Raw genomic sequence first — 22,002 nt, forward strand, 5'->3', positions numbered from 1 at the left:
CATAATTATATGTAAGGTCTAGTGATGGGTTGAAGTACCTAAAGTTAGGTGACAATTGACATCACCTTTCAATTAACATGTTGTTTAGCATTAAATTGTCTTTGTCCTAATCCGAAGGTCGATATAAGAGGCTTGTTGAACACATTTCCCAATCACAATTACATTTCAAAATTATCAAAAAAGTTTAGGATTCGCTTGAAAATCTCGGTAAAGATTATGCCTTTGAAAACCCAATTATTCATAATTTGACCAAAATTATATATATATATAAAAAAAAAAGTTGATGTACTCTGAACAGTTGAAACGCATGAGCACAATAATAAATAAAAGTTGATGTAATTTTGATTGATGAAAGTTTGAATTATACAACTGGGTTATAGCAACATTCTCTGAATACAAACCGATTTACAGCTTTGTTTTGAATTGACCAATCACCCCATGGCCCATGGGCCATGCACTCATGCGGGTATTTGAGACAAATCACAATCCCATGCTACCCCAACAAATACACTTGAAAGTTGTTTTCTATAGAAAATTACAAACCAACTTTTATTATTTTCTCATAATTCCCATTATATGTAGACACCAAGTGTCCCACAAACCGAATTCAAAGTACATTAATTGCCAATGCTCTTGGTGTAAAGGTTCTAAATTATAGTCCCACCACACTTTTTCTGTTTTTAATTTCATCGCAATTATTATGAAAACCAAAAATAAAGCATATAATAACCATCGAAATAATGACAACTGTACGAGAGAATGAATTTTCAAAGCGGTGCCGGCTTTTAGTTTTTGGGTAAAATTATTATAAAAGTCATCTAATTATGAAAAGTTATAAAATGATCATCTAATTATTTAATTTTATATTTTTTGGCCACTAGCTGACTATTTTGTAAATTTAAGATAATTGGGTGACAAAAAAGTTTAAGTGACTATTTTGTAATTTTTAGAATTAGATGAATAAAAAAAGAAAATACCCTTTTATTTTTGAACGAATATGGGGATGTTAAGAATAAAAAGTGAGAATTGTGAGTGGATAAACACTGGCCATTATATATATAGTGGCAATATTTGGGATATATAAGAGACGAACAACGTAAAAATGGTTGGATTTTTATAATAATGAAAATAAATGGTCGCCGTTCTTTGTAGCACATTTTCAAACTCGAATCCAATCTTTCGATTCTTTTTTGGAGGGGGGGGTATGATGGTGAAGTTGAAAAGGTCCATAATTCGAGGACCTACGCTCTTCCAATGGATGTAGAAGAGTCCTTGAAAATAAAGGGCACACATAACGTGAAATCCGTGGAGAATATTTATGCACCATCATATTCCAATGTATTTTAAAATTGACGTACCTAATATTTAGACCAAGGGTTTACGACTTTACGTTCATGGTTGATGCATAAATATAATATTCAATTTTCGGTTTGGTTGTTTTGTGTGAGTTTCACTTTCACAGTTATGGGTTTATTAATTTTTAAAATTTTAAAATGACTCTATAGGACAACATAATATCCAATAATTAAAATAGGTTAAGCCGGTTGGGTTATGTCAGTTATTGAACTTTAACTCAATTTGATTGATTTTTGTAGGTTATGGTTAATTAAATTGATTTGATAAAAAAAATTGACTGAACCGATTGGAAAAATGAATACTCTCCCTAGTCACATGAGAGAAAATGGTGAAACTTAAAAGTTTTTAATATGGTTTTTGGTAAATATTACTAAAAGAAATGTTTATGTTGATTTAAAGTACGTAAAAAGTCCCATTAAGGTTCTAATACATATTAGGAGTCAGATTACATTTTGCACTCAACTAAAAAAGAAGCAGATTAGTCATTGTACATTTTGTTAAAAGTTTTATTCATTTATACTGTTAAAATTTTGTGTAATTGATGGAGTAAGTAGACAATCATATGTAGTGTGTCACGTGTACCTGATGTCACGTACAATAACTAATTTTTTAACATTGGAAATGGATGAAACTTTTAACATAATGATTAATTTGTTTTTTGATTTAACGTAATTAGATTAATTTGCTCATTTTTTGAATAAAAATAACAAAATATAATTTAACTCCTAATTCATCTGATCGTAAAATAAAATCATTATCTCGTATGACCAAAATTCATTATTGAAGCAGTAAAATGGAATGATAATTTTGATAAAATCTTAACAAAATTGGTATTAAATTCCAACAAAAAATTCTAAATGCAGCCCTGTTGCTAGTCTTTCATGCGGCCCTATGAGTATTCTACCCCGATGGTAGCCATTGTTAGCCAATGGATGTTAATATCAGAGACACACACACACAAAGAAGAAGATCGGGCATCAGATGCTAATGGCAGAATCAAATAATCAGTACCCAGTAATAATAATAAATAATAGACCACTTAATTGTGATTTGTACAAACATCTGGAGAATCATAGAAAACAAAAGTACATACCATGGAATAAAGAACTCTACCCAGTAATTTAATCAACCTTTCTAATTACTTCATTCTATTTCTTGCTTTGGACCTTAATACAGACTTTTGGAATATATTACGTTGGATTTCTGACTGTATCTGCTTTTACTTTTTATTGATCTCTTTGGAATAAAATTCTGATTATTCAAATAAATTTAAATCAACAAAAAAAAAGTTCATCATAGAATCTTAAAAGAGTACTGTTTATATATATCTATATATGAAATAATATTGTTACGTAAATATATTTTTTTTAATTTCACTAATGCAAATACAATACATTCACAAATATAATAAATAAGGAATGATATTTTATACAAATATTGATTTTTTTTGTAGCATGTACAAGTACTTATGATCACATATTTTAAATCATAAAAATAAAAGTTAAACATTGACATGTTTTTTTTTTTTTTAAATATATTAGTATGCTAAACGATTTGTGCATTTTCTCATCTTAATTTCATGTTTTGAGTGTAAGCGAGAAATGTGAAAAGTAGAAAGAAAACAGCATTTTCTGTTGGGAGAATGTAGAAAGAAAAAGAAAAAGATTGAGTTTGACACCCATGGTAAGTTATAATTTAAAATTTTAAAATATGGACACATGGTTCACGCCTTTTTTCATGAAAGGGAAAAGGAAATACATTACTTTCATACGAAGCAATTTCGTTTCGTTTTCCACCTACTCGAATCCACACCAAATTGGCAGCGTGGAAACCTGACTTATTACCACTGTAGTCGTGCTTGGCAGGTGGAAAATAAGGAACTATTTAATATTATTATCAATTCAATTAAAAATTATTACAAAATAATATGTAATTTGGGAAAATACAGATATACTTCATAAAACTGAATTGTTGAAGTGTATTCGATGCAATAGTAAGTGGTCATTGCAAGAGAGGAAGTAAAAAAATCGAAATGGACTTGCCTGCATTCGGGTGGGTGGCCTTGGATAAGTTGGGCCTGTTAGGCAAACTTTAAATTGATGGACCGTCATGTTAGTTTTGGAGATTGGGCTCTAATCAATTCTTCCAGTGTCCAACTTCCTTTTGGATTCTGGAGTTACTTATGCTATACTGCCAAAAATTCTTTTCAATTTGATATTATTAATATTATGCTTTTTGTGTAGAGAGAAACGATGGTAGCTCTGGTAATAGAACTTAGTTTATGTTTTGTCACTTAGAAATTAGAAGATAAGTAAATTAGTTTTAAAAAATGTAATCTATGATGGTTAAAAATTAAGGTCATTAACAAATTGATTAGATAGTGACACGTGACATGTCACGTGTATTTTATGCTGATGTATAAATATTAATTTTTAATGACAAAAGTTAATGAGATTTTTAACAAAATAACAAATTTATTTTTTTAATTTAACATAGATAAATTAATTTATTATATAAAAAAATAAAAACACAATTAGCCATGATTGAGATGCAAATTTGAATTGAATAAAATAATGGATTCGTCAAACAGGCCATGATTGCTGATTGCTGCCTTTGTATGTGGCGCATGGACCATTTTTTGTTATTAAATAATTTTTTTAATAATAATAATAATAACACTAACCACGGGCCATGAGTATCAAATTTCACCATTGGCATTGGATGATATATATTTTGTCAAAGGCATGGTGCACTTTTTCAAGTGTGGTTGAGTGGAAAGGCATTTTTTGTATTGCTGTATTGGGATGCGATTTGCTACCATGTTTTTTTGGAGACAGTGGACTTCGGTTTTGCGTGGTGAAATAGGCAATTATTTATTTCATTTGCTGTGGAAATTAATCAAAATTGAAGTGCATTCCATGTGAGCAAAATGAGCATCCAATACAATTTTAGTGCCGAAAATCCAAGTCATATTTGCTTTTATTTTAGCATTAAAAAAATATTTCACATGTTGAGTATAATATGAGTGAAGTAAGGGAGATGATAATGTAAGATGCAATTCCTCTTTCAATCATTTATTAATAATGTAAATTTTGATATCAACAAATCTCCTTCACCTTTTCTAATCATTAATTACCTAAATAAATTTATGTATTTGACATTGGTTTAAAAATTAAAGAAATTCGAGCTACTATTTTGAGAAATATGATTTTAAAAGTAGTATATTTTATCAAGGTGCTTAAAATCATTTATATTTATTTAAATATTGATAAATCACTAATTTGTTTTATATAACATTTAAAAATATTTATATAATTTATCATATTTTAATTAATTTCCTTTACTATATAGTGTTAGAATATTGCATTTGGAAGGACCTACTTAAATAAATGTTAAATATGGCCTATGAGAAAGACACAAAATGCACTGGCTGTCGTTGTACAAAATGGGCGGTCCAACTCAGCGGTCGCCACCTTTGTCCCTTTTTGTCATTTTCCGTCGACATTCGGCCACACCACCTGCTTCTAAATCTTTTAAAATTTCAATTAAACCAACCATTATAATTCAAACACGTTTGACGGAACTATTGCCGGGGTTAACGTGGAATGTTTTGATTAGTCGTAATAAATAAAAGTTCGGTATAAAGAAACAGCAGATAGAACCTCGGGTTTTTTAACCCAATAGTAATACACCGAAATAGAGAAAATTAAATGAAAAAAAATTAATAGATAATTTGTTAGTTGAATTTAACATTGTTTTCTTTAGTATTTTTGTTATTTTATTTTATTTGGTATTTGTATTTAACAAATATTATATATTTTTGTAACTAAAGCTAATAATGATACTTTTTAGTGTTTAAGTCAGATTTTAGAGTTAGTTTGATGAAAATAAATAATTAATTAATAATATTATCAATTATCTTTCATCAAATTAACTCTAAAATTCAAATTAAATCATATTTATTGGATTAAATTAAATGTAAAATTAAATTAACACTAAATTTATTTTATTTAACAATATCATTAAAAAATTAAACCTAATAATATTAGTAATTGACTTTCATCAAATCAACTCTAAACTCAAATTAAATACTAAAAATTCAATAGTACCAAAATAGATAATATTTGTCAAATACAAATATAGAATTAGATTAAAAAATAAGGTAAAAGTACTAGGAGATCCTTGTATTAAGATTCGAATTATATTTTACCAATTTTACTAAAAAACAGGGTGTTATACTAGATAATGACAGTTGGAATGATCGCAAAACAATTAAAAAAATAAAAAAAATGTAAAATTTTCATGGAAAAAGCTTTATCAGGGAAAATCATGGGTAGAGGAAGAAAAATTCACTAATATTAAAAACAATAATACAAGAGGTTTGCGGTTATGTACAATTTTTAAAGGGTTAAACAACTCATCTAATATAAGAAGTATAGTCGTATACCAACTTGTGCAACAAGATCTGTACCGATTAAAGAAAAAATTAATTATTCTATTAAAAATTTCATCAATTTTTATGGTTAAAAGTTAATTTTTGTATATTAAAATGTGAGTAAATTTTTAATAAAATGATAATTTATTTTTTAATTTAATATATAAACACTAATTTATTTAATTTTTCAATAAATAAGCTAAATGCTACTAATATAAGTTTCTTCATGTGATTCTTACCAAATAATTTAAACCGAAAAAAAAGGAAACAGAGAAGGTGAAAACCTGCAAAAAGGCAAAGAGAGGAAAGCAAAGGAAAGGAAGGCCGAAGAGAAGAGAAGAGAATTATTGAAAATCGTTTCTTCGCTTCTTCAGCCTTCTCTTTCTTTTTTGCTTCTTTTCTCCAATTCCTTTCTCTATCTCTTTCTCCTTTGCTTCTTATTAGCAAAGAAGAGAAAGGTAGAGTAAAAAGAAAAAGAAAAAGAAAACCCAGATTTTTTGTTTTGCAAATCTCTTATCTCACCCAAGCTTTTTCGAGGGTAGAGAAGATGATGGTTGTAAATAGTTTTGATTTATGGCAAAAAGACGCCTTCTTTTCTGCAGCAGAAGAGGTTCAAGAATCCGCCGATGTGTATGTTCTGTTTTTTTTTTTCCTTTCATGGCTTTATCATTTCTGGGTTTTAGCTCCTTTGTAGAAATTATAATGTTTGCCTTCGTTTAATGCGGTTTGGTTGGTGATGTGGGCATTTTCTTAAGGGGATTGTTTGAAATGGTTGTGCTTTTTAATTTCTGGTTTAGTACTAGCAATCTTCGTATAAATTAGTGTTTTATTGTGTTATTATTGGGTTGGATTTGAAGTAATTTTTCTGTTAATTTTCTTGTGTTGTTTTAGGATAATTTTGTTCGTCACTTAATCTACAATTTGTTGTTTTTCTTAGTGGTGGCTTTTCTCCTTTATATGCATGTGCTCTGCAAACTTTAATGAAGATGCTGGCTTATGAAATTATCTTCTGAAAGAAGAGAGAAAATAAGCCAATATTTTGAGCTTTTGAATGCTTAATATTAGTAATCAACCTGATAATAAAGTTTGTACATAGTTTCAGCCTCAACATTATTTAAAATGGGTTTTTGTTTATAATAAGTTTTAGCTTCAAATGTTCTTGAAGCACGTTTGGTTCGCTGTAATAGAATAGAGGCGTAATGGAATAGATGCGTAATGGAATAGAGGCGTAATAGGTAATTCTTTTGTTTGGTTGAATGTAATGGAATAGAGGCGTAATGGTATTCTTGTGTTTGGTTGAATGGAACAGAGGTGTAATAACATAAGGAAAAAAGCTAAAATGACTAGAATACCCTTAGCAGAATTTTTTTAAGTTAGATGATTATTGTTATTGTTATTAAATTTTAATAAGATTATTAATATAAATAATAAATAATTTAATCATATTTTAACATAATTGTTATAAAATATAATTTAATAAAATATATAATTTAATAAAATTTTTAATAAATATTCTTATATGAATTTACTAATAAAATCATAATATATGATACTAAAATATAATTTAAAATAATTATTATTAAATATAATTTAATAAAATATATAATTTAATAAAATTGTTAATAAATATTCTTATATGAATTTACTAATAAAATCATAATATATAATACTAAAATATAATTTAACATAATTGTTATAAAATATAATTTAATAAAATATATAATTTAATAAAATTGTTAATAAATATTCTTATATGAATTTACTAATAAAATCATAATATATAATACTAAAATATAATTTAAAATAATTATTATTAAATATAATTTAATAATAATATATAATTTAATAAAATTCTTATTCTTATATGAATTTACTAAAATCATAATATATAATACTATAAAATATAATTTAAATAATTATTATTAAATATAATTTATAATCTACTTTATTATTATTAAACTGCAATACATATTTAATGTGCTAAAATATCATTTGTGGAACAAATAATTTAAATATTCTACAATAAAAAATTATTAGCAGTAATAAATAACTTTAGAATTATATTTTGCATAAACATAATAACAATGAATATTAACAAAAGGTTAAATGAGATTCATGAAATTCTATGTCACAATCTATATGTTATACAGTTTTGCCACATCAAAAAGTTAGAACATTGTATATGACATACCATCCCAAATATTACAAACAGAAAAAGTTACGAAAATGTCATCAACAAAACCATAAATTTTAATGGTCAGCAAGAAATCTTCTAATCCATTCCAACCGTACATCAGAAGGTAGACTAAAGAAAACTACCATTTGAGTTGGATGATCCGGAATTTTACTCAATGCTTGAAACCGTTCATCCATAGTTAAACCTTCTATTTCACATAAGGTTGGATATAAATTTGCCGCTTTCTGTTGGATGCCCTGGTGAACTACTACATCGGAGGCAATACTCCTACTGATTTGTTCGCCAATTGCCCGCATGTTTTCAGCCAATAAAGTGGCAGCATCATTAACTGAAGAAGAAAAATGACCAGTTGTATCAGAATTCTTTTTTTTCCTCTTTGAAGATGAGGAACCCCCTTGGTTTTTGTCTGTTTGCGGCTCCGTGGCAGAAACATCCATATCATCGAAAGAGACATTAGCATCGCAATCATAGTATTCGTTTCTGTCTTCATTAATATCTGCAGAAGGTACATCCTCAGCATTTATTTCTTCAAGAACGTCAGCGGCTGTTTGAGCGTCTTTCCCAGTCGCTCGATCTTTTGCGTATATGGCAGTAAGTTGGTCGTAGTAAGGGAAACTACGATGTTTGAACTGACCGGCTTCTTTATGACTCTACAAAAACGAGGAAATCATATTAGTTATAAGTTTAGTAAGAATAGGATAATAAAGAGTTGAACTCATTCTTACCTTTAAATAAGAGTCCCAGACCGCATCTTCAGCAACAATGACCTGCCTATGGTCGTCCCAACCAAAACCGCTATTGTTTTGGCCATTAAGCATGTCATACACTATTGACCAATCTCTTTTCAGTAACCTAATCCTGGACTCGATATTAGGTCTTGCCTTCAACATCGCATTAGGTAAAGCTTTCTCTAGCATTTTTTCTAACTCGTTTAAGTAACCGGCTTTGAACCCCGTATCAGCGTTAAATGTCCCAATATTGTGCAAGTCCACCATGCAGGAAACCAGTGCTGCATTTTCTTCTGGAACCCATTTCCTTTTGGTTCCTCGAGATGATTGTGAAGGAACAATTGATTCTGGAACACCTGACATAATTATCTTAAGAAAAAAATAAATTAAAATTAACTTTAATATCATGAATCATAATGTGAACACTTTATAAAATTAAAATTGAGTTCAATATCATGAATAAAAAACTCATAAAGAATAAAATTATAACACATGATGAATGAAAAGAAATCAAATTATAATTCAACAAGTTTAGTACAATACAATAAACACAAAAACACCACCAAAGTTTCACAAACTATATACATAAAATAACATAAAAGGGAAAACATGTTGAAAGAATGTTAGGACAGACAATTTTTACCTTGATTGAATTGGAAAGCTTTTCTTGAGGGTTTATTTGGAGATACTTGGGATTGATCTCTCTACTCACTGCATTTGAAGAACACAAGTCTGTTATGGTCGACAAAACTGTACATATATAATATACCTAAATGAAATTGAAATAGGCTGAAATAATATATAATTTAATAAAACGGCAACATTGTTTAAGATACAGACCCAAATGCTCTTCAATCCTCCGTCAACGTTAACAAGTTCAAAGAAGAAAGATGATTAAAGCCTAAACTAGCACAACTAGAACATACGATACTTTAAACAGGTGGAAAACATCACAACTTCAGACAAGCCTTCAGCAAATTTAAACCGATTTGATATTAACTTAAAAGTTCCTTGAAATCTTCAAGCTTCGTTTAACTTCCACTATCCTGTTTATAAAGGGAGCTTTCCAATTGGTTGCTTAGAAATACAATAATAATTTAAATAATCTATTTTTTTAATGAGCAGTTCTAAAGAATTGCTAGAATTAGATACTTTTCTTTCCATATTTCTCTATTTTCTCGGAACACAAACAAGTATCAAGCCTAAGAACCACAAAATCTTGCAAATCTGAAACGATCCAAGCAAGAAAAAAATAGCAAACCAGAAAGAGGAAAAAAGAAAAAGAAGCAGATATACCAAAACTTTCTATACTTGCCTAAATAAAATATTTTTTTTAAAAAGGAACTACTTCAAAATCCAAGTGAGTAATTGAAAGCTTCGATCGATCTCAAAACCGTAGAACAGCTCGAGAGTCCAAATAATTAAGACTAGTGCAGAAGCAGCAGATGAAAATGCTGGAAAAAGCCAAATTTTCTCTTCTTTAAGTTAAAACCTTCAAAGAAGCCAAGTGTGTATACTCATTCAAAAGAGTAAAATAATTGTGTAAGGATGTGTTTGGTTGCTGAGAAAGCGCAGAGAAAAAATAAATAAATAAAATACAAAATTCAGAGGCGTGAGGAAAAGGATGCAGCTTTTTTGCTTGCCTCTCCTTTTTTTTCCTGCTTAACACAAAAATGAAATTCCTTTTATTTGGGTTTCAAATAAAAGAAGAGGAGGATTATACAAAATTAGCTACCATTGTTCGCATGCAATGACGCCGAAGATCCTTATGTAACAGCTTGTAATGAGCCTTTCTGATTTTTCAAGATTTGGAAATATTTGTCGTCAGGATTTGGATTTCACAAAAATACAAATAAAATTAGCACAGAGAAACAGAGAAATACCATTCAATTTCCATGAAAATCAATCAAGAAACCAATGCAGTTGGTAATTTCCATGAAAAGCAAACATTGTTTTTTACAAGTTTCAAACAAAAAAAAGAATTCAAAACATACCTAGAAAGGATGGAGATCAACGCAACCTTGTCGGAATGTGGAGATCAATAACCTTGACAGAGCCCTAGTTCTTGCTCGAAAACGATGAGGCCGGAAGAAATCAGGAGGGAGAGGGTGGAGGTGGCTTTCGGGTTGGGAGGGTAAAACAGGGAAGAAGGATTCGGGACAACCTAAAACGCAACTAAACAGACCTTTCCATCCGGAATGGAAACCATCAAATATGACGAATAAGGGCGTAATGTAATCAGCCCGTAATAGGGCATTACGTCCAACCAAACATCCGAATAGGTAGGGCCCACCGAATCGGGCTGTAATGGTATTCCCATTACATCCAACCAAACGGGCTCTTATGTTTATAAGAAGTTTCAGCTTCAAACATTCTTGTAAATACTTAATGAAGCTTTAGTAGAAGTTAAATCTGGGGATTCTCTACAATTTAATCATGCTTATGGTTTCTATTTTCCAGAATGGAATCAGTGTACAGGATGTGGATCAAAGAGATGAGAGAAGGGCAAAAGTCTTCAGATACGGCTGAACTTTGTCGAGGACTGCAAACTGCTTTAGGTACTGCTAAATGGCAGGTATGCTACCTTTTTTTCTGCTTCAGTCTTTAAGCTTACACTTATAACGGTTAGGACATTGGCAGTTGCTAGATATCATTACCTTTTATCCATTTTTAGGAAGTTCGAGGGTTTGGGAATTTTATTGCAGTTTTGAATTTAGTATCTTGTAATAGAAAAACCTACCTCAGTTGCTAATTGCTAATTTTCATAATTGCTTGGTGTTAAACTGTGTATGTAAATTCAGTTGGAAGAGTTTGAGAGAGCTATAAGATTGAGCCGTGGACATGGTTGTGACGATAATAGAGCATCTAGGCACAAACAATTTGTTGCTGCCATTGAGAGTCAGATATGCCGTGTAGAAGCTGCATTAAAAGACGCTATTATTGAGGAGGGAAGCAGCCCCTTCGGTGGGTAGATTTGGATAAACAAGAATGTGATGATTTAGCCATGTTCCTTTCTGGAACCTCTCCCAGCTTGCAACAATCTATGGAAAACACTCTTTTGGTGAATTCTCATAGGAGAAAGGACACAAATCCTAATATCAATGCTACTTGCTACAGGAATATGCCTGAAGTGAAAAGTTTAAATGATTTTGGTAAAGATGTTGAGTGTCTCATTGATGTAGAAGATGAGCAAAGTTCTGGAAAGACAGATGATGTTAGTTCGGGACAAGATAGAACAACCGGTACAAGAAGAACATGGAGCACGCCAAATTTTGGTTCATTGAAAATTGTAATTGCTGATGAGTACGCAGATAGAAACCAAATGAGGTCTGGCATGGAGGCTACACCTAAGGAAAAAGGATCCAAGCCTTTCTTCAGTAAGCAAAGGTGTGGAGAACTAACACAGGCAAAGTGTGTGTTTAATTTATTCAATCAGGTAAGAAACAGGGGAGGGGCATCACATACATGATCTTTTTCTTGTTTTGTTGAATTTTATGCTATGCTACATTTCTTGTATGAAGGTTTGTTAAGTTATCTCGGAGTCTAATAAACTTAATGTACTGCAGTGTTTTGGCCGGGTTGGTGGGTTACAGAGACAATTACGAAGTCCAGTGCACTTGCAGTTTAGTTATTCATTGCAACTCAAACTCGTTTTAATGGTAGCCATCTTTCTAATCGGTAAGTTCTTTCTCTATTCGAATTCGAGCTTTTAATTTCCAAGTAAACTACGACTTTGCATACTTGAAAGCATATGCCATATTTGGTTAAAAAAAATGCAAAATGGCCATTAAATTTGATGAATATAGCATTTCTTCTATGGCATCCGTGTTTTCTTTCTTTTTTCTTATTTTTTGGCCACTCTTAACTGTACACATAAGAAATTTTGAGTTGATCAGTTGAATGTTTTTCTTTTTTATTGGCTATAATAACTGTAATAACCATCTTTTCATGCTTTAACATACCCTCTCGTTTGTTATGCAATGCAGTACCCTTTGTACTGTATTCAAGTTGAGAGCAATTGGCTGCTATGCCCTGTAGATCATACAACAGGTAAACCTATCTCCTTGCGATACAGCAACATGTTTTTCTCTGCAATGCGGCAACTAGTATTTCGTTTTGTGGGTGTAGTCAAAGATACCAAACTTAACCCAGTATTATTTTTGAGGTGGCTCTAATGTGCCTTAGTTAGAAAAAAACTGCTTTGATCTTTTAATAACTAACAGTGGTGGGTGCTCAATGTATCAAATACCAAAAAGTTGCTGGTATGACACAGTTTAAGTTTTGATTATTCTTTTGGTTCAGGTGTTGGATGATCTATGTCCTCAGGGCTCGGGAATCCATTGTTGACAATAGTTGTGATGGTGGCTCCCTTCCCGTTGTTTTCAAGATGTTGTGGAGCTGGCTTATACAGGAGTTGGATGTCATTCTATATTTGCTTGCTATATACTCTGTAAATGCATTGGTAGTCAGGTGTGTGTACATATATATATATGCATTCTTGCAAGAGTATTTTGTAACATGGACACTCACATTGCAATGTGAGCTTAAGCTTCATAGTTCTTGATAAATATTCCATTGAGAAGGGTTGTTGCATTATCAAGGACTTATCTACCTTTATAACCCTTGTATTTTTGCTTGAAATTAATATTTAAATTGATATGCATTGCTTTAAATTTGCTACTTTCTAATTTGTAACTTTATATATATTATATATGCTAACCTTATAACAAGGCACCCATGGCCTAATGGATAAGGCGCTTGACTTCTAATCAAGCGATTGTGGGTTCGAGTCCCACTGGGTGTGAACGTTTTTTTTTTCCTGCCGTTCGAAATATATAAAAATTTAAAAATCTAAATATATATTAAAACTTTATAAAATAAATTTTCAAAAAGTATATTTATATTGTTAAAAAAATTAAAAGTTCAAAATAATAATTTAAAAAATATCAAAACTTTTTTAAAAATCTAAAAAAATTCAAATTTTATGTTATATTATCATTATTTTTTAATTTTAATTATATATTTCTAATTGAAAAAAATATTTTATTTTTAAATTAAAATATATATTACAAAGTTTAAAAAAAAAGACCGAAATTGATCGAATTTCAATAAATTTTTATTTTTTACTTTTTGAAATTTTTAACTTTATATTTTGTTTATGGAATTTTCTAAAATTTTAGGTATTTTTTTAAAATTGTTAATTTTTTAATAGATTTGTTAAACCCTCTTAGATATTCCTCCAAATATCACTAATTTTGTCTTGGAGTAAAGGAGATATATGGGTAAATTTTAGTGGAATTTTATGTTAAAGTAAACCAGTTGGAGTTTGATGGGTGGTTAACTTGGTTGTTTTGATATAGACTTAGTCCAGCTAAGAATTTGGTGGTTTTTTATTTTCGAAAGCAGAGTGACATTAGTGCTGCTTTCTTCACATGCTGCAAAATTATATCTAATTGAATGGATGATAGTTCAGTGCATTGACTCTTCTCTACTTGTCCCAAATTGGAAAAGTTATATCTAATTGAGAAGGCTGTTCATGTTTATGCTCCCACACTCGGAAATAACAGAATCCGTAGCTGATGAAGATACTCAACTTGATTGTCAATTCATGATTTCTGGGCCAAGCTTTAAATCTTTTAAGTATACAGGGGAAGGAATACATATAACTTTTCCAACACCAGTACTGCATATTCCATGCACCCTCGCTTGTCAATGCTTATCTATAATGAGATCCATATTGATATGGAAAATGGAAGACCAAGACAAATTGCTTATCCCTTCTTAGGGGACTGCTTATGTTGATGTATCAGCTTGTACTCTCCATGTATGTTATTCCCAACATTTGTTTACATTCATTGTTATTTGTTAGGTTCTGAAAGAGGCAGCGGAATTATTAGCATGTTTCCCATTCGACTACGAAACTCACCTGTTCTCGACAGTATTTATTTTGAAATGGTAAGTCGTATGTCTTAACTATCTGAATGACCAAAGTATTGCATCACTATATATGTATTATAATAACAGGTGTTGTATGATGTTTATGTAGGGGATCAGGCTGGGTCCAGTACCATCAAAGCCGGGTCGTTTCAGGGATATGAAATCGAGGTAGATGGGGTTTACTTGGGATTTCCATTCCCATCAGCTGCAACCTTTTGTTTGTGAATACTAGCATAGCTTTGAACTGGAACTCTTAACTGCAACTCAACTTTTAAGTTTTTGTATATGTTAAGAATGTAGCTAGCTTTTCGGAGAAACACTAACTGCTTTAGTTCTGGCTGCAACTGTGAAGCTTTTGTGTATATTCAAATCTAGCTTTCCCATAAAACTCCAAATAAGTTGATATTACATAAATTTCTAATTAGTAAATTTTACCCATATAAATCTCCTTTACTCGCTTTGAGTCCAAAGGCAAAATTTATGCTAAGAATACTTTTTGAATTTTTATTATTTTCTAAAATTTTAATATGTATGTAAAATTTCATACAAATTTCAGAAATTTCTAAATTATATTTACTTAATTTAATTAATATTTTAACATAATTTTAACACTGTTAACCTCTATGCGAATTTTAAGTACAAATTTGAGTAACAAAATTTGTTTGTTAAAATGTGGAATGGATCCTTAAATACAATTGTTATTTGCGGCTCTGTTCAGTTTTCGATGTTGAGCTCTGAGAAATTTTAGATGGCCTGACCCTTATTCAAAAAAGGGGATATGATAATGTTTTGATCTATACAGATAGTCTAGATGTCATTAAAGCTCTTCAAAATATTCATTTGGTTGACTCAACTTCAACTTTGGTAAAGAAGATTCATGTGAATTTACAAACTACAGAACAATGACAAATAAAGTATATTCTAAGGTAGAGAAATCAAGTCCCTGATCAATTTGTTAAAATAGCTACGGAGAGGAATATAGATGTACAGATGTTTGAAAATATCTCAGAAGAGTTAATAGCTGTGCTTGGGGCTGATAAAGTAGCAAGTTATTCAATTATAATAATTTAATATAGATAGTTTGTGTTTATTCATAAATAACAAAAAACTTAAATGAAAAAAAAATACTAGATTAAATATCACAAAGCATCAAATGTTATATTAACTCAAATATTAAGTACTTAATTTTCACTTTTACAAATTGCCAATTTTCACTTTTGCAAATTGCCTCCATCGAGTTTTATTTGAAAAAAAAGGCGCCATTTTCTGCAGTCTTTTGACAGAGAGAAATGATAAAAATTTTGAGCAAACATGACGCCGCAAAGCCTCCTTCAATTAACCTCCCAAAAATGTACGACAGGTTGCCCAATCCTTGATCGCTTGCTCTACGGCGGCATCCCTTGCGACTCGATAACCGAGATCGTCGCCGAGAGTGGTTCCGGCAAGACCCAAATCTGCCTCCAACTGTCACTCCATGCCCAACTCCCCGTTTCCCATGGCGGTCTAGCCGCCTCCTCTCTTTATCTGCACACTGAATTCCCCTTCCCCTTTCGCCGCCTTCACCAGTTATGCCTTTCATTTCGCTCCTCAAATGCCCATCACTTCCCCGTCAACGACAACCCTTGTGATCGTATATTTGTGCAGAGTGTACATACTGCTGATCATCTGCTCGAAATTATGTCTAAAACAGATCCTTTCATCGAAAATTCGAAAAACCAAGTGCCGGTTCGTCTCATTGTGATTGATTCAATCGCTGCTTTGTTTAGGTCTGATTTCGACAACACCCCAGTTGAGCTTAAGAGGAGATCATCCTTGTTCTTTAAGATCTCTTCCAAGTTAAAGGCGCTTGCAAAGAGGTTTAATTTAGCTGTTTTGGTGACGAATCAGGTGGTTGATTTGGTAGGACCTAATGAAGGGATAAATGGGTTGAGGATTGGGAATTTAGTATGTTTACATACGTCAGGTAGGCGGGTTTGTCCTGCCCTGGGGTTAGCTTGGGCTAATTGTGTTAATTCAAGGTTATTCTTATCGAGGAATGAAGAGGTTATTCGTGAAGAGAATGAAAAATCAAATGGGCAAAGCTGTGATTTTGTTAAGAAAAAAATGAGAAAGCTTTATGTTGTTTTCGCACCCCATTTGCCCGAATCATCTTGTGAGTTTGAGATCACTAGAGAAGGGCTTTTGGAGTTGAAAGATAGCTGACTGGTTGGATTTTGTACATTAAGAAATCATCTGGAAGTAGCTATGTTAGGACTTGGAATGTTTTGAGTTATACCCTTTTTTTTAATTTATGATTTGACTTTAGAAGAGATAATCACTTTGCTTTTCTTTGTTCTCAGCTCAATTTATCCTTGTTGTTGTTCATCATAAGTGACTCTAGACTCTACAATGATTTCCCAAAGATCTTTGTGTTTTCTCTTCAAGTATAAGTTTGTAAATTATGGATATTATATATGCTTTTATGTAACTAAGTCTTATATATTTGAGCTAGGAGGAGTATATTTCATGTTAAGAAATGGCTTAAAATTGGTAGTGGATTGTTGTTGTTGGTAGTGGGTTGTTGGTGGTAGTGGATTAGTGGATGGTTGTTGGTGTCCATTTTCAACCACAAATCTTTGCCAAAGTTTTGGACAATTATGTCCTTGAACTCTCTTATAAATAGAGAGGTTCATTAGCCATATTAATCATCCCAAACCAAGAGAGAGCAAAGCTTGTTCTTTGAAAGCTAGGATTTTAGCTTTCGGGTTTTCTATAGGGGTTGAGAGTTGTGAGGTTCTCGGGTTGTGTCTTGAGTGTAAAACACTTGTAATCTTCATCTTGTTATAGTGAAATTTCTTTTCGCCTCTGCCCGTGGACGTAGGCATTAAAGCCGAACCACGTAAATCCTTGTGTTCACTTTATTTTTCGTTCCGGTCAATTTACTTGTAGTCATATCGGAGTTCTCGAATCGATCCTTTCCGCAACAAATTGGTATCAGAGCGTAGTTGAAGGAGTGATAATATTTTCTGAATTGCCCTGTGACTGCAGCTTTGTCTGATCTTTCACATCAGGAAGAAAATATTATCATTCATTCAAAGGTTCCAAATTATGGCTACAAGTGTTTCATCGACTAAGTATGATGTCGAGAAATTTACCGGGAAAAATAGTTTCATTTTATGGCGCATCAAGATGCGGGCAGTGCTGGTTCAACAAGGATTGCTAAAAGCATTGTCTGGTAAAGATAAATTACCAAGCACGCTTTCGGAAGAGCAAAAGGATGACATGCTAGAAAGAGCACATAGTGCTATTCTGCTATGTCTAGGAGATGAAGTGCTACGAGAAGTAGCGGATGAGAAAACCGCGTCCGGTTTGTGGCTCCGGTTAGAGAGCAAGTACATGACGAAGTCATTGACGAACCGGCTCTACCTCAAGCAAAGACTCTATGCCCTGAAGATGGAGGAAGGTACACCTGTTTCCCAGCACCTGGATAAATTCAATTCCATTATCATGGATTTGAATAATATCGATAACAAAATCGATGATGAGGACCAAGCAATAATTGTTTTGTGTTCTTTGCCTCCCTCGTATGAGAATTTTGTTGATACAATGATGTACGGTCGTGATGACCTGACTCTAGAGGAGGTGAAAAATGCCTTAAGTTCCAGTGAGTTGAGGAAGAAAATCACTGGTAAGGTGGTCGAAAACAATGAAGGCGAAGGCTTGGTTGCTCGAGGAAGATCCAAGGCAAACGGTGGAAGTTCAAGTAAAAGCCATCCTAGATCGCAGTCCAAGAAGAGAATACAGTGCTACTACTGTAAGAAGTACGGGCACATGAAGGTAGATTGTCCGAAAAGGAAGGAGAAATCAGAATCACAGGAGCAACAAAATGATCGTGCGAATGTAGCTGATGCAGATTCTTCAAGTGATGCCGAGATCGTTCTTGCAGTATCCGACTCTTACGCTGGTGGGAGATGGATTCTTGATACGGGAGCTACATTTCATATAAGTACTTCGAAAGATGCATTCTCAACATACGAGAAGCATTCTGGTTCAGTACTAATGGGAAATGACCACGCATGTCAAGTCATGGGGATTGGCACAGTTCGTATAAAGATGTTTGACGGTATTGTTAGAACTCTAACTGATGTTCGGCACATTCCAGAAATGAAGAAAAATTTGATCTCTTTGAGTACGTTGGACAAGAAAGGCTTTCGGTACTCTGCTGAAGGTGGAGTTCTCAAGGTATTCTCGGGTGCTTTGACTGTGATACGTGGTAATTTGGAGCGGGGCCTTTACTTCCTCGATGGTTCCTCGGTTACAGGTGTTGCGGGAGTGTCATCATCAGATGATCTAGATTCTGACACCACGAAGTTATGGCATATGCGGCTCGGGCATATGAGCGAGAGAGGCTTATCGGTGCTAAGCAAACGAGGATTATTGTCTGGGCAGTGTACAGGAAAGTTGAATTTCTGTGAGCACTGCGTCTTCGGTAAGCAGACTCGGGTAAAGTTCAGCACTGGGATTCACAAGACAAAAGGCACAGTGGATTACTTCCATTCTGACCTTTGGGGGCCTTCTCCGACAATTTCTAAAGGTGGTTACAGATATCTGCTTACCTTTATCGATGATTACTCGAGAAAGGTTTGGGTGTATTTTCTGAAGAGCAAGTATGAGGTTCTCATCAACTTCAAGCAATTTAAAGCTTTGATCGAAAATCAAACAGGAAAGAAGATCAAGCGATTCCGGACGGATAATGGCTTGGAGTTTTGCTCAGGTGAATTCAATGAGTTCTGCAAAAATGAAGGAATAGTGAGACACCGCACTGTTCGTCGAACACCACAACAAAATGGAGTTGCAGAACGCATGAATAGAACTCTCTTGGAGCGAGCTCGTTGCATGCGATCAAATGCTGGGCTCGGTGAAGAATTTTGGGCTGAAGCTGTTAATACTGCTTGTTATTTGGTTAACAGATCTCCATCAACAGCTATTGAGCTGAAGACTCCTGAGGAAGTATGGTCTGGTTCTCCTGCTGATTACTCTGGTTTAAGAGTGTTTGGCTGCCCTGCGTATGCTCATGTAAATGAGGGAAAACTCAAACCGAGGGCGAAGAAATGCATATTTCTTGGATACGGCCAAGGGGTGAAAGGATACAGGTTGTGGTGTCCTGATCCGGTTTCGTCCAAGTTCATCATCAGCAGAGATGTGACTTTTGATGAGTCATCCATGCTTCGATCCACCACAAATTCCCGGGAAAAGGAGGAGTCAGATAGAATGGGAGATCACGGTGTTGAGAAGCAGGTGGAGTGTCAGGTGGACGCTCCAATTCCTACGGAAGGTACTTCAGTCCAGGATGATCAAGTTGAGGTGCAAGATTCCGATGAAGATGAGTCACCTCAAGAAAAACCATATAGCATTGCCACTGGAAGAACGAAGAGACAAATCAAACCAAATCCGCGTTACGCTAATCTGGTGTCTTTCGCGCTCAGTGTGGCGGAGTCCATTGGTATAGAACCTTCCAGTTATAATGAGGCTGTCACGTGTGATGAGTCGGCACAGTGGGCAATTGCTATGAGTGAGGAGATAGAATCTCTTCACAAGAACCATACTTGGGAGTTGGTTAAGCCGCCAAGTAACCAGAAGATAGTTGGTTGCAAATGGGTCTTCAAGAAAAAGGAAGGCATCCTAGGGGTTGAAGCAACTAGATTCAAGGCACGATTGGTTGCTAAAGGCTTCACTCAGAAAGAGGGGATTGACTACAATGAAGTTTTCTCCCCAGTCGTAAAGCATTCTTCCATTCGTGTATTACTTGCCATGGTGGCCAAGTCTGATCTAGAACTTGAGCAGCTTGACGTAAAAACGACGTTCTTGCATGGTGAGCTCGAGGAAACAATCTACATGCGTCAACCAGAGGGTTTTACAGTTCCTGGTAAAGAAGACCATGTCTGTCTATTAAAGAAGTCTTTATATGGATTGAAACAATCCCCAAGGCAGTGGTACAAGCGGTTTGATAGCTTCATGATTCAGCATGGTTACACAAGATGTGACTATGATGCTTGTGTCTATCATCGGAAGCTCTCAGATGGTTCGCACATTTATTTGTTGCTGTATGTTGATGACATGTTAATTGCTTCCAAAAACATGTCGGAAATCAACAAGTTAAAGTCGCAGTTGAGTGGTGAGTTCGAGATGAAGGATCTGGGTGCTGCCAAGAAAATTTTGGGCATGGATATTCACAGAGATCGCAAGGCGGGCAAGCTTCGTGTGTCGCAGAAGAACTACATTGAAAAGGTTCTTCAACGCTTCGGCATGGATAAAGCGAAAACTGTGAGTACTCCGTTGGCACCACATTTCAAACTCTCTGCAGAGTTGTCACCACAATCTGATGAAGAAAAGCAGCAAATGTCTCACATTCCATACTCGAGTGCAGTTGGAAGCGTGATGTATGCAATGGTTTGCACTCGTCCAGACATTTCACATGCAGTTAGTGTGGTCAGCAGATACATGAGTTGTCCTGGCAAGGAACACTGGCAGGCCGTGAAATGGATTCTCAGGTACTTGAGAGGTTCTGCAGATTTATGCTTGGTATATGATCAGAGTGACTGCACTAGCAGTGTCACGGGCTATGTGGACTCTGATTATGCTGGAGATCTGGACAAAAGAAGATCTCTGACGGGTTATGTTTTCACTTATTCTGGAGGAGCCATTAGTTGGAAAGCTGTGTTACAGTCTACCGTAGCCTTATCTACGACTGAAGCGGAATATATGGCGTTAGCAGAAGCAGTGAAAGAAGCATTGTGGATGAAAGGTCTAGTAAGCAGTTTGGGTTTACAACAGGATTTCACTGTTGTATTTTGCGATAGCCAGAGTGCCATACATCTGACTAAAAATCAGATGTTTCATGAACGGACCAAACACATTGATGTCAGATATCATTTTGTTCGGGAACATGTTACGCAAGGTGACATTGTTATCAGCAAGGTTGCTACCGAGAAGAATCCTGCAGATATGTTAACTAAGGTGATCCCTGCATATAAGTTCAAGCATTGCTTGGACTTGATAGGTATTCGGGATTGATTAGCGCCAGAGAGGCGTTTGGAAGAGGTGATCCAGTTCGAGGAATTCACTATGATGTTCAGCTTGGTAAATTTCAAGCCAAGGTGGAGATTTGTTAAGAAATGGCTTAAAATTGGTAGTGGATTGTTGTTGTTGGTAGTGGGTTGTTGGTGGTAGTGGATTAGTGGATGGTTGTTGGTGTCCATTTTCAACCACAAATCTTTGCCAAAGTTTTGGACAATTATGTCCTTGAACTCTCTTATAAATAGAGAGGTTCATTAGCCATATTAATCATCCCAAACCAAGAGAGAGCAAAG

The 22,002-nt window shown here is 33.7% G+C and overlaps 2 protein-coding genes, 1 non-coding gene and 1 pseudogene across 4 annotated transcripts; 3 read left to right on the top strand and 1 right to left on the bottom strand.

The window, feature by feature from the left end:
• The first annotated feature begins 6,040 nt into the window (after positions 1-6,040).
• LOC107907488 (uncharacterized) lies at positions 6,041-13,396 on the top strand (annotated as a pseudogene).
• On the bottom strand, positions 7,883-10,997 carry LOC107907489 (uncharacterized protein At2g29880-like). Of its 2 annotated transcripts, XM_041092981.1 has the most exons (4): positions 10,711-10,997; positions 9,360-9,427; positions 8,714-9,085; positions 7,883-8,638 (listed from the first exon to the last, which is right to left on the bottom strand). In XM_041092981.1, the coding sequence occupies exons 3-4, from the start codon at positions 9,077-9,079 to the stop codon at positions 8,042-8,044; spliced, it is 963 nt and encodes a 320-aa protein (XP_040948915.1). In that variant the 5' UTR covers positions 9,080-9,085; positions 9,360-9,427; positions 10,711-10,997; the 3' UTR covers positions 7,883-8,041. The 2 variants fall into 2 exon arrangements, with proteins under 2 accessions (XP_040948915.1, XP_016690374.2); XM_016834885.2 differs by lacking the exon at positions 10,711-10,997 and having other exon boundaries at positions 9,360-10,144.
• A 51-nt stretch (positions 13,397-13,447) lies between the features above and the next one.
• Positions 13,448-13,520, top strand: TRNAR-UCU (transfer RNA arginine (anticodon UCU)). The gene has a single exon. It is a non-coding gene; the product is annotated as a tRNA-Arg (tRNA).
• Positions 13,521-15,796: 2,276 nt separating this feature from the next.
• On the top strand, positions 15,797-17,159 carry LOC107903316 (DNA repair protein XRCC3 homolog). Its single transcript, XM_016829333.2, has one exon. It carries the CDS (start codon positions 15,965-15,967, stop codon positions 16,853-16,855), a length of 891 nt encoding a protein of 296 aa, XP_016684822.2. The 5' UTR covers positions 15,797-15,964; the 3' UTR covers positions 16,856-17,159.
• The last annotated feature ends 4,843 nt before the right edge of the window (positions 17,160-22,002 follow it).

This window comes from Gossypium hirsutum, chromosome D05 (genome assembly GCF_007990345.1).
Source record: "Gossypium hirsutum isolate 1008001.06 chromosome D05, Gossypium_hirsutum_v2.1, whole genome shotgun sequence".
Taxonomy (NCBI): Eukaryota; Viridiplantae; Streptophyta; class Magnoliopsida; order Malvales; family Malvaceae; genus Gossypium; species Gossypium hirsutum.

Excerpts from the sequence above, each read along its gene's own strand:
- LOC107907489 (XM_041092981.1), bottom strand. The coding sequence starts at position 9,079 with ATGTCAGGTGTTCCAGAATCAATTGTTCCTTCACAATCATCTCGAGGA. Across the intron at positions 8,639-8,713 it reads TCTGGGACTCTTATTTAAAG|AGTCATAAAGAAGCCGGTCA; the intron begins GTAAGAATGAGT and ends TCGTTTTTGTAG.
- LOC107903316 (XM_016829333.2), top strand. The coding sequence starts at position 15,965 with ATGACGCCGCAAAGCCTCCTTCAATTAACCTCCCAAAAATGTACGACA.